Source organism: Coloeus monedula (assembly GCF_965178545.1).
Source record: "Coloeus monedula genome assembly, chromosome: 5".
NCBI lineage: Eukaryota > Metazoa > Chordata > Aves > Passeriformes > Corvidae > Coloeus > Coloeus monedula.
The window spans coordinates 67874962-67887430 of NC_138785.1; the positions used below are offsets into that span (position 1 = coordinate 67874962).

Genomic DNA, 12469 nt, shown 5'->3' on the forward strand with positions numbered 1-12469 from the left:
AATGTTTCCTCATTCCCAACCCCTTCAGCCAGTGATGTACAGCCATGTCTCTTGTAACAGGGCATCCAGCTAAGCAACACAACTGCTTCTGCAAGGGACAGGTGAGACAAATGACAATGATCTCTCTGCTTTATTCACATGGTCTCATCACTACATTGTACACCAGCAAACAGCAGAAACAAATTTGGTTGGTTAGGGTGTGTTTGGGATCAGTCCCAGATCAAATTAGCTTTTTCCTGCACTGTCTGAGTATATGTTGCTCTTGTAAAGCACATAAGATTCAGGAATTCTTTGCAGCATAGACATTATTGGTATGCAAATCTGGGAAAAATTGTCATTAGAAAGGTATTTCTCAAATACTGTTCTTACACTGGACATGCACAAGCTTTAGTAGATTGTTACGTGCTGATCTAATTTTACTAGTGTGAAGGACTTGAAACTAAAGCCTGGGCTACAACTAAGATTAAGAATGAAAATAAATTAGAAATAGAGCAAAAGCACATTTAAAATATACCAGACAAGCCACCATGCTATATGTAGTTGAACTCTGCCTATTTTTTATTCCCATTGAAGCCTCTGCTGTTCTTAAAGGTCTAACAGTAACATTCAGTGATGCCATGGCTATTTTTTTTTTTAGGAAACAGACAAGGTATGGCAAGGAGGATCTAAGCATAACCACTGTCTATGAACCTGTCATGACACCTGAGAAGTACAGTTAATTATCTGGAAACCTGCTATCAAAGCGATTTATTTCATAAGAGCTGATGTATTATCTTGTATCACCTATGCAAGATAACCGGTATCAAATGGAAGAGACATTAGCTTTCTGCAATGTGTAACCATTCTAAGTTATTTCAAGTGCTTGATTTGCCCAAACACTTAATCCTTAGCCTGTTTTTCCATCATGCATTCGAGATTAATCTAGAAATCAGCTGAAATCCAGATAATCAGCTGAGAAAGACTACAAATTATTGTTTTCAGTGTCATAAAGAGGTAACAAGAACACTTGGACTGAAAATTTTAAGTCCTGTTTTCAATCTCCTTGCCCTTATGCATTTAAATTTCTAAGATGCAGCCTCCAAACATTTCTCCACTCCTACATTAATCCTTATGGGAAAATTTGCTTCCTACTCTCCACAGAACTCAGCTGCTTTTTCTGCAAGCCTGACAACAGCACTTTTAATCAGCAGTGGAATGCAAACAATGGCTATGGAAGCAATGGCATGCAAAGCACGCCTGTATTAGCTATTTCTTCATTCCTTCTGTATTCATCACATTAATGCTTTAGCTCAGGTTATTTTATGTATAAAGTATTTCTACATTAATCACTTGTAGAACTTGAAGTGAACTTCATTGCTTTCCTTTATTCCAAACTAAAATTGAGACAACAGATTAATTGAATCTTTACAAACTGTATTTTTTACTGTAATTACTTTAGAAATAAGCCTAGGACATGATAAAGTTGTCAACACCTTCTAAAACAAGCTCCATAAGCACAGGAGGTTTGTTTGGAGACTTTTTCAGCTTTGTCTTTGAGCTACTTGTGCACCATTGCTAAACCAAATCCAAACCAAGCTGACAACATATACATATAACACTTTAGATATTAAATCTAATAATCAAGTTTTTTCTAGGATTAAAATACTAAAAGTAACTCAGCATTTATTTTAAAAATCTGCAGTCGAGATTTGATCTAACATTCTATAAGTTCATTAGCTAGTGCCTGTGATAAAGTGAAATTCATATCTTTGTTTCAAGTGGTCAGCATCCAAGGCACACAAGTATTATGAAAGGCAGCAAGTTTTCCCACTATAGCAAAACAAAGCTCAAGGCCAAGCTGGATGGGGCTTGGAGCAACCTGGTCTATTGTAAGGTGTCCACATCCCTGGGAGGTCCCCTTCCTGAAAGGGAGGTTGGAACTAGATGATATTCAAGGTCCATTTCAACCCAAACTATTCCATGGTTCTATCGAAGTTCACAAAAATTAAAATGCTCCTTGTTTTAGAAGAATATTTATGTGGGCACATGCAGGAACCTGCCATTCTACAGTTAAGAATGAAAATAAATTCAATGACATCAGATAATTAATCCTCAGTTACCTATAATTTGTAAAGTGCTTCAGGTAACCTGTTGTTTAACAAATACTGGGACACAATATCCAAAACACCGACGTAATCTCAAATGCCTGAAAAGCCACTGAACGTGCAGGGCAGAGATGGCATTTTTCTACTTAATTATCCTTCTGAACTCTTGGGCAGCCAAGATGCAGATCACTCACTCATGGCAAAGTAAATTGGTATGTGCTCTGAATACTTTCATACAAACTGACACATAGCTGACTGCAATATATATATATACAAGCATTTTAGTGCTAACATCTCACTTCAGAACAAAAACACTCGCCTGGTAAGCAACTCTCTCATAATCACCTTCTCCAGACTGCAAGGGAGGAGCAGCAAGGCCAGGGAGGGCTTTGCAGGAGCTCCATCCGTGCCCACCATTGTAGCGAGATGTGTTTTAAGTCAAACCCAACCCTGCCTCAGTCCCTCTTTATTCCTGACTCACCCCAGGTCCCCCATCAACCCCGTATTATCCTCAAAACACAGAGATGCTCCCAAGATCCTCACCTCATCCCCGAATTCAGTGGGAGTGGCACTTGAGCTCCACCACGCCCTCCTGCCATTGCCCCCGAGCTCCTGCCTTCTTTCCATCCTCAAACTGACTGAAACGACCCCCAAATGTCTTAATCTGAAGCTCACAGAAGTGCCCCTGACACCCCTAGACAGAAAAGTGCCCCCGGTCCCACAGCACCCCAAGCAGGAATCTCACAAAGGCGTCTTTGAAAGTCCCCCCAAGCACCACACCACCCCAAGCTTACAGAGGGGCCCTCAAGCCACCCCTCTCAGTCCCATACCACCCTACCTCACACAGGTTTCCGAGCTCCCCACGGACTCCCCCACCAAACTCAAACCATCTCCAGCTCAGAGGAGTCACTAAGCCTCCCCCCAGCTCCATCCCCCCACCCCCCAAAACTGACAGAGCAGCCCCAGAGTTCCCCTACCCGAGGACTCCAGGGTCACAGAAAGACCTCCAAGCCCCTCCCAACGCCAAGCTCCCAAAGGGGTCCATAAGCCCACCCCCACAGCACCCCAAATTCACAGAGTGGTCCCCGAGCCCCCCAATCTCACAAAGAGGTCCCTGAATAGGCTCTCCCAGCCTCACACTGCCTCAACCTTACAGAGGGATCCCCAAATCCCCCAATCTCACAAAGGGATACCTAAACACTTCCTCCAGCCCCACACCACGTCACAGCGTGCTCCTTAAGCCCCCCGTACCTGCCAGCACTTCCCGGGACGAGTCCTCAGGGCGCTCGGCTGAGGCAGCGCGCGCTACACCCACCGCCGGCCGCAACCTCTCCGCCGCCGCCACACGATTTCAAACCCAACGGACGCCCCGGCTCACCAATGAGGGAGCGGCGTTCGGGGCGCGCCCGCCAATCAGAACAGCGCCCCGCGGGACGGGGGCGGGGACAGCGCCACGCGTGGCCGTTGCACCCTTTCCCCCCGGAGTGCGCCCCCGCGCGCGGCAGAGCGGGCAGTGCAGGCGCGGCTCCGCCCGGGACAGCCCCCCCGGCTGCACAAATGTCCCCGCGTCCCCAAGGACAGCCGCGTCAGCGATGCATGCCCCATCCCTGGTAGCGTTCGAGGCCAGGCTGGATGGGGCTCTGAGCAACCTGGGCTAGTGGAGGGTGTCCCTACCCATGGCGGGGGGTTGGAATGAGATGAGCTTTAGGGTTCCTTCCAACTCAAATGTTTCTATGATTCTACAGTCTCAGTTCTGCTTCATGTGCTTTTGCGTGAAATCACAGAAAGAAGACTTGCTGCTTCACAACCCGTTTTTTATTACTGAATTTCACAGTTCATTCAACACATTAAAACAGTCCTTACTGTTGAGTCACCAGACAGCAACAACGAAATGATTGTTAAAACAATAAACTTGCTAACAAGGCTGTCTTTTAGAATGAAATAAGACTCACAGAATCCAAGCATGATTTTACTGATGTAACCATCCTCAAGAGTCACTAAACCACCATAAATTCCCGATCTCCATCACAACAGTAACACATCAGCCATCTGCCAGCGTTAGGATGTCACATTCCGTGGGTGGCATTTACTATTGACTTGTTTCCCATCAGTAGTAGCATGTAACATCACATGCTGCTTTCTCTGCTGTGCTTTTCCAGTTATACAATCTCCCCTTTCTCTAAAAGAGACGAATCTGGAAGTCTGTGGTTATAACAGGGGGCATGCAGGGGGTTTGCTACATTCTGGAAGAAACAGCAAATCTTGTGGCTATTAGCTATTGCTTGTACTTCAATAGTAACCAGGGATTCAAGCTAGGCCTCTCCATTTACTGTTTGGGGATGTACAAAGATATCTTAAAATACGCCTCCCTTTAAGGCATTTTAAGATCCTACATCCCTGTTTTATTAGAAAATATTAGAAAGCATTACATAAAATACACAAGGAGAAACAAAGAGGAGTTTTTTCCGACGCTTAAGTAAAATAGGTCATTTCCCTGCTTCAGAAAGATGCTGCCCTCATCCAACAGAGCTCTTTTACGGTCATGAACAACTGGAATCGGTTCCTTCTGCCAGGCCTGTGGAGCATGACCTCGAGCGCGTACAATGCCGGAGGCCAGCCGCGGGCAGGGGCTGCGTGTCCCGCTCGGGCTGGGCGGGCGCGGGCTGAGGGCGAGGCCCGGCTCCCGGCTGGAGCGGGGACGTGGCTCGGGGCTCGGGGCCAGGCAGGCGCGGAGGGGCGGAGGAGAGGGAGGAGATGGATGGAGGGGCGGGGACCATCAGTGCGAGGGGAGGCGGGTCCCACCCCGGCGGCCCCGCCAGCCCGGCAGCGCCCGCGCCGCGCATCCGGGGTTGCGGCGGGAACTGCCGCTGGAACTACCGCTGGAGCATCCGGGCCGAAGCGGGAAGTACCGCTGGAGCGGCGGGAAGTACCGCTCCCCGCTGGAGCATCCGGGGGCGCAGCGGGAACTGCCGCTCCCGGGGACCCCGGCGCCCGGTGGGGCGCAGCATGGAGAGCCCCGCGGTGACCTTCACGCTGGCCTACCTGGTGTTCGCCGTGTGCTTCGTGTTCCCGCCCGACGAGGTGCGCTCGGCGGGGCTGACGGTGCAGAGCCTGCTGTCCGCCTGGCTGGGCAGCGAGGACGCGGCCTTCGTGCAGTACCACCTGCGGCGCAGCACCGGCACGCTGCTGGCGCACTCCCTGCTGCCCCTGGGTGAGTAGCGCTCCGGCTGCCCTGGAATGTGCACCCCGAGCTTTGTAACCAGCTGGCTGCACCGCGGCACGCGCACCCACAAAGGAATTGCAGTTTAAGTACAGAATGGGGAAGGAGATGCTGGAAAGGAGCGCCGCGGAAGGGACCGGGGGGTGCAGGTCGATGGAAAGTTGAATGTGAGTGAGCAGTGCCTTGGCAGCCGGGAGGGACATCCCTGTCCTGGGGGGCATCAGGCACAGCATCGACAGCCGGGCAAGGATTGTCCCGCTCTGCTCTGCGCTGGCGCGGCCTCACCTCGAGTGCTGGGGGCAGCTTTGGGCGCCACAATATAAGAAAGACATTAAATTATTAGAGAGTGTCCAAAGGAGGGCAACCAAGACGGTGAAGGGCCTTGAGGAGAAACCGTGTGAGGAGTGGCTGAGGGCACTTGGTCTGTTCAGCCTGGAGAAGAGGAGACTGAGGGGAGACCTCATTGCAGTTACAACTTCCCATGAGAGGAAGAGGAGGGGCAGACACTGATCTCTGCTCTGTGGTGACAGTGACAGGACCCGAGGGAATGACCTGAAGTTGCGTCAGGGGAGGTTTAGGTTGGATATTAGAAAAATGCTCCACCCCCAGAGGGTGGCTGGGCACTGGAACAGGCTCCCCAGGGCAATGGTCACAGCACCAAGCCTCACAGAGTTCAAGGAGTGTTTGGACAGTGCTCTCATGCACATGGTGTGACTCTTGGGGTGTCCTGTGCAGGGCTAAGTGTTGGATCCTTTGAGTCCCTTCCAACTCATCATCTTCTGTGATTCTGTGTTTTAACCAGAGAATGCAAATTGGCTTCCTTTAGCCATATAATTCTCCTAAAATTAAGTGGCATCTCGCAGGTAATTTTATTCAATCAGCAAATTCAAATCAGCTTTGTTTAGCTACATAATTCTGGTAAAAATCAGTGGTGCTTAAGAATTTACCTTCGATTGCTTAAGACAAGAGGCTTGAATTTGAAGTCATCCAGAAGTACAGTACCTCTCCTGGAGCTGAGCTCACTGGTTAGATAACCATATGATTCAGGGCTATGTGTTTTTGCAGGTACTTAATTGTTTTCTGAAAGTAAGTTTTTTTCCTTGCAGGTTATTACCTTGGTATGTGCTTTGCTGCACCTGAAAAACATCTTTGCTTTTTCTACCTGGCTTCAAAAGAATGGAAAACTTTCTTCTTCTTCGCAGTTCTCCTCCCAGCAATCACTAGTGCCCTGGCATATTACTGGTCACGGAAGGGTTGGAATAATCATCCGCTAGCCCGGACACTTGCTGTTCATGCTCTCCCGCAGTCGGGTTGGAGGGCAGTAGCTTCTTCCATCAACACAGAATTCAGGAGAATCGACAAATTCGCTACTGGAGCGCCAGGAGCAAGGGTGATCGTTACAGACACGTGGGTGATTAAAGTGACCACCTACTGTTTACATGTTGCCCAGCAGCAGGACATTCACTTGACAGTGACAGACTCCAGACAGCATGAACTCACCCCAGACTCCAACGTGCCTGTGCAGTTCCTCACCATCCGAGTTGCCAGTGTTAATCCCTATGTGAAGGCATTCGATATCCGGTAAAACAACTGCGAAACCTGTTATGTTACATGTGTGCTGTTGGATGTTGCTGATGGAGCGCTTTTGTGCCTGATCTGGAGACTCCCTGGTCTCATCCCTTCCCTTTTGCTCCCTGCTTGGTGTTCTGAGGTGCTGGCCATGTGCAGTGCTGCCATGCAGTGCAGGGAAGGTTGTTTAGGAAGCTTTGTACACGTGCAGCATTGAATACACAACGGATAAACAAAGGGATTGCCCTCTTTGATCCATTCTTAGGGAGAGGATTGTGCTGGATGCAGAAAGAAGTAACTGGATAAAATTAGGTGAGAGATGGAGAACAGGAATGAAAGGTAGAATTTTTGGTCTTCCAAATTTTGGGTGAAGAGAAATAGCTATTTGTCTAAAACTGTGTGTTGTTCACCCACAACTTTGGATTTTTCCTTGTGCTTAAGGCTCATAATTTTATCACTGCTCAGAAGAGCTCTCACTGAGCTACTGCCCCTAAAGCAAGGAAGTAATATTGGTCCTTTTCTGATTTATGTGCTCTCATAGCAGTAAATCATAGCAAACGTGGACTGTTAGGGCTTGTTTTGGAAGGGCCCATGCTGTTTATCTCAGCAGTCTCTCTGTGTAACCAGGCTAAAGAACTAGTTCTGCCGAAACCTCTGAGTAGAAGGGTGCTAAACTCTTTGTTGTTGTGTTACTAAGAGCCATGTTAGTGCTCCTAAAACTATATTTGAAAAGGTATTTGAGTGTCTTTTTGCTGTAAATTTGTATGTCAGGAGCATTTATTAGGTAATTACGTAATTAAAAGCAGACAGATCACCAGACTTGTAGCTGTGCAGTGGGGCAAGCATGAGGAAGGCAAAGAGGTGATTATGGTAGAAATGCAGGTGAACAGAATTCAGAACAAGAGGTTAGTTAAGGTAAGCATGACAATCCTAAGAAAAGAGACTTTTATAGACCTGTGAGAGTGGTGACCAAATGAGTGTTAAACAACTAATGATTTTCTTCTGCAAGCACTTTAGTGCCAGAGTGGTAAAACTACATTCCCAGCTGAGAAAATCATAACTTGTTTGACAATTCCTTTTAGGGAAGAAAGTCCTAACCCCAAAATGTATTTTGTAGCTAAACAGAATAGCATCAGGAACAGTGTTTAAAAGTTGTTCTAATAAGATGTCAGAAATAGTAAATCTCTGCTAGAATGTAGCAGAATCATACAGGATCATTGTATGTATCCAGAATCAGAATCAAATACAGTGAGATGTTTCTGGAGGAAAAATGTTTTTGTGCAGGTGGGCCATGTTTCCCTGCATGTTCAGTGCGAATTGTTCCTCTGGATATAAAGGTCCCTGTGATTTTCACGGACAGCATCTGTTAACAAATGACATTATCCTGTAGCAGTAAAACAATGGAGACCACTGGGAGCTAGAGCTAAGCCAGCCTTGCATTGTGCTGGGCTCTGGGAACTCAGTGAATGGTAGGAAAATGAGGGCAGTCTTCCCAGGACTTCTCCATGAAAGCTGTTTCATGAGTAGAAGCATTGAGCTGGAGAGTTCTGACACTACAGTTCAGAACTCTTACCATAAAAAGGGATGACAACAGGGATATGTCACTGCAGGGTCTGTGTGAGGTCTCAGGTGCCACTTGAGTGCTGTGGGCATCACTTTAATTTACAGGAGCAGCTGGTGTGGAACACAGCTTGTTGCAGCCTTAAATCAGTAGTGGTTTGTCACTTTTGTGAAATTTCTGGATTTACCTAAAGTTGTATCATAAAATCACAGAACCTGATAGATTGCCATTCTTCTGCTACTTATGTAGTACTATATCACCTTGTGATGCCTGCTGCATGATACAACTAATTTCTGTCCTCAGGCGTTTATAAATGAGAATTTAGATATAGTCTAAGTAAAAGGCATTAAAAAGGTAACAGAAGTGGTGCAAACAGCACTTTGCAGTTAATGCATGATTTTGTTCATGTTGATTACTTCAAAAGCCTTCCTTTGTTTTTGTATGATGTTTTAGCTGATCTCTGACATACCCTGCTGGCAATCTTACACAGATATGAATGAGGACAGGGTGTTCTGTTGACCAAGTTCTGCCAAAACCAGTAACTAAACAGCAAAAGGAAACAAGAAAAGACAATGCTGTGTATTTATTCTGACTAATAACTACCAGCCTAAATAGCTTTTCTGTGGATTCACTTCCTTGATGTTAACCTCTGCAAGGTACTATCGAGGTATTTGGGTGGATAATCATGGTAACATTTTGCTCCATCTTTTCTTCTTCAGGTTGAACTCCACAGAGTATGGGGAGCTCCGGGAGAAGCTCCGTGCTCCTATCAGCAATGCAGCTAATGTTGTGATCCATCAAAGCCTTAGTGATTTATTTTTAGAAACCTTTACATCTCTGGTGGAAATAAACCAGACATATCACGTTCCAAGCACTCAGGTGAGACTTTCTATCCATGTGAGACTGTAATAATTACACTTTCAATATAGATGAGCCCGTGATTACTGTGCAATTGATAAATGTTTACCTAGGGCCATCTCCGGCGAATTACTAAGAGAATTCATTATTATGGAGTTAACAAAAAGGTTTTATTAAAAATATTGATTAAACTATGAATGATGATTAAATTAGAATTATCATGTGATTACTGCTTAATAATCCTCATTTAATAATTAAGCAGTATTCAGTCATTAATTAAATAGTGATTGAACAGCAGTCAAACACTCTACTACTCACTACACTTCTAATAATTCAGCTACCTTGCATACAACATGTTTCAGATCTAATATAAACTGTCACCTTGCTGTAGATAACAGATAGCAGGTAGGGAATCTCTTGACCTCAAGAGATAAACCTTGAGAGGTGTCCTACCTACCTGAGCCTGCCCTGCAGGAGAGCTCCATGGGCTTGGGGGCTGCAGTCACTTAGAGAGTGACTGGTGGTTAAACTGCCCCTTGGTGAGGGTGTGCAGCTGTAGGACTTACAGTTTCATCTTACTGGCCCCTCATAAGACATGGCCTGAATTCCTTAGCTTCTTCAGAAGATACAGCCAAGCACAATTTCTTAGGGTCTGCACAGCCAGGCTGACTCCAGTCAGGCCTCCTGGTCAGTGATGCCAGAAACACAAGTGCTCTTTGCTCAGTCAGGGTGATGCTTCCCTCACAAATGCTCACCTGCTGTCTCAGTAAACATGTCATAAATGTAGCTCTGGCTGCTGCTTCTGTTCCTGCTATGAGGAGACAAGCTGTATTGTGAGCATTACGGTATTAAGACATGAGAGATAACACAGTGAAATAAAGTCCACTGTAATAATTTCCATAAAAATGTTACATGGAAACATTTGGAAATGATGACATTGCACTTGTAGAAAGTTTATGGGGATCCAGAGTCACAGCTGCTGTTGCTGTTCTTTAGGCAATTTGCTCCAGTACAGCTTGCTTTTCTAGACAGCCAGGTTTTGCTGGATCTTCTGCTGAAATAAACTAATGATTCTTAATTGGGATTTGTTTTAGCTATAATTATTATGGCCACTATTATATGGTGTTAATTATAACAGCATAGAGTCCTACCTCCAGTAATACTCGCAGAGACCTGGTCATTATTATACTTGTGCAGCAGTCAGAAGTGTGACTGGAGCACTGTCCAGTGTACCAGGGGGAACCAATTAAACCAGTACTGGTGACCCTGCAGGGAGTTTGGGTCCAGTGATTCAGCTAATGGAACGAGGAGTTGGTATCTTTGGTAGTGTTGTGCAGTTTATATGGTTCATGAACTAGCTAAAATAAAACTGGATCAGGTGTGTCTGCACATCATGTTGTGTGTTCTGATTGCAATGCGAGCAAAAAGAGATGTTCACAATAAAGAGAAGATACTAAAGCTGCTTTCTTGCAGAGCATTTCATTTGTGACACATTTAAGTGGCAGCTGAGCTACTGAACTTGGGTTTGACGTTGAGTGATAAATGACACCAGAGATTATGATAAGGATGTTGAAAGTACAACACTGAATTTTGCCCTATTTTGAAGCTCCATTAATATGTTGAAAAAGTTAGTTAATCTTTCTATGCTAGAATTTTTCCTGCTTAAAACCTGAGATAAGACCTAATTTCACAAGTTAAAGCTGAGTGGCTTGTGTTCAATCTGGATCTGATCCACAGCCAGGTGCCAGTGCAGCTGAGCAGACACTTGAGCTGACAAGGGAAGAGTCACTGGAGATGGGAACTAGAGACCACAGAGAGAGCTGGTTTTTGTTCCACCAGTAGCAGTACGAAGATTCAGGTCTCCATGCCTATTCAGTGTGCTGTCTTTTGAACTTTGTCAAGTTCTTGGACAGCTGGAAGACATGTGGGAAATGCTAATTACTGTTTATTAATTGTAAAACACTTCATAGCAAGATGATGTCCCCATATGCAACTGCAAGTTCATGTGTCATAATTAACTGTGGGGGAAATCAGTTATTCCAATATTATCCAAGAAAAATTAAGTAAGTTTCTAGACCTTCAGGATGAGTGTCCTTGTGTTCAGTACAGCCCTGGTTTCCTCTTTTATGTCTCTTACTTAGAAAGATGGAAGATAGGAACAGCCATTTGCTGTTTTAAGTGGTAAGAACTGTTTGCTTGGTTTGTTTTCCTTACTTTATATTGGTAGTTTTTTTAAAAAATCGTTTGAATGACAAAGCTGGCTGCTTGCTTACCTTGCTGTGGCTGCTGGAAGCTCTTCAGAGAGTGAAAGAATGTTTATTTTTCAGTAATTTTTGTTTAATCGTTAGTCTCATGCAGCAGTTCTGGGTTTTCTGTTCAAAGAGAAGCTTTGCTGTCATTAATTAGAGAGTGTTCTAATAAAACCACTTGATATCCTCTGGTGGGGCAGTTCTGCCTTGATTATTCTGGCACAGATGATTTTCTAAATGCCTTTGAAGAGCAGTAACAGGACCCATTCTGTGCAGTTCACAATTTTGATGTTTTTTCTCCTCCCTCAGGAGCTGGAGCCATGCATAGGGTGTATGCAGACTATTGCTAACATCAAGCTCATCAAGAACTGCCAGGAGCCGAACGAGGGGGAATGCCAGCAGTGCTACTGCCGGCCCATGTGGTGCCTCACCTGCATGGGCAAGTGGTTTGCCAGCAGACAGGACCAGCAGCACCCAGAGACCTGGCTGTCAAGCCAAGTGCCTTGCCCGACTTGCCGAGCCAAATTTTGCATTCTAGATGTTTGCCTAATACGATGAGTAGTACTTGGGTACTTTTTCAGTTTGACTGAGTTTCATAGTGGGTTTGGTTAAAGGCCTGCTAGATCTGTTTCTGAGACTTCATGTTCTACCAGGGTACAGACTCTAAGGGTTTCTTTTACAGTGTTGAAAACAGATGTAAATCTTTTCAGTCCTTTTCCACTTTTACCTGTGGATTTTACTCACCTGATGTTAGCTTCTGGGTTTTAATTTTGTTTAAACTCCTATTTTCCTTTCTTACATTTTGGATGGAATAAGGTTATCCTTCTATATTTGCAGTACTGTTGTCTTTTCAGGTTTTACCGTAGGTTAAATTCTTTACATTTTTAAATTTAACGTGGGTTTTGATTCTTTAATAAAGGGCTAACTG

The 12469-nt window shown here is 45.3% G+C and overlaps 1 protein-coding gene across 1 annotated transcript; it reads left to right on the top strand.

The window, feature by feature from the left end:
- Positions 1–4930: 4930 nt before the first annotated feature.
- TMEM129 (transmembrane protein 129, E3 ubiquitin ligase) lies at positions 4931–12469 on the top strand. The gene is made up of 4 exons (XM_082281710.1): positions 4931–5295; positions 6411–6885; positions 9154–9313; positions 11851–12469. The coding sequence occupies exons 1-4, from the start codon at positions 5091–5093 to the stop codon at positions 12097–12099; spliced, it is 1089 nt and encodes a 362-aa protein (XP_082137836.1). The 5' UTR covers positions 4931–5090; the 3' UTR covers positions 12100–12469.

Excerpts from the sequence above, each read along its gene's own strand:
- TMEM129 (XM_082281710.1), top strand. The coding sequence starts at position 5,091 with ATGGAGAGCCCCGCGGTGACCTTCACGCTGGCCTACCTGGTGTTCGCC. Across the intron at positions 5,296-6,410 it reads GCACTCCCTGCTGCCCCTGG|GTTATTACCTTGGTATGTGC; the intron begins GTGAGTAGCGCT and ends TTTTCCTTGCAG. Across the intron at positions 6,886-9,153 it reads GTGAAGGCATTCGATATCCG|GTTGAACTCCACAGAGTATG; the intron begins GTAAAACAACTG and ends TTTCTTCTTCAG.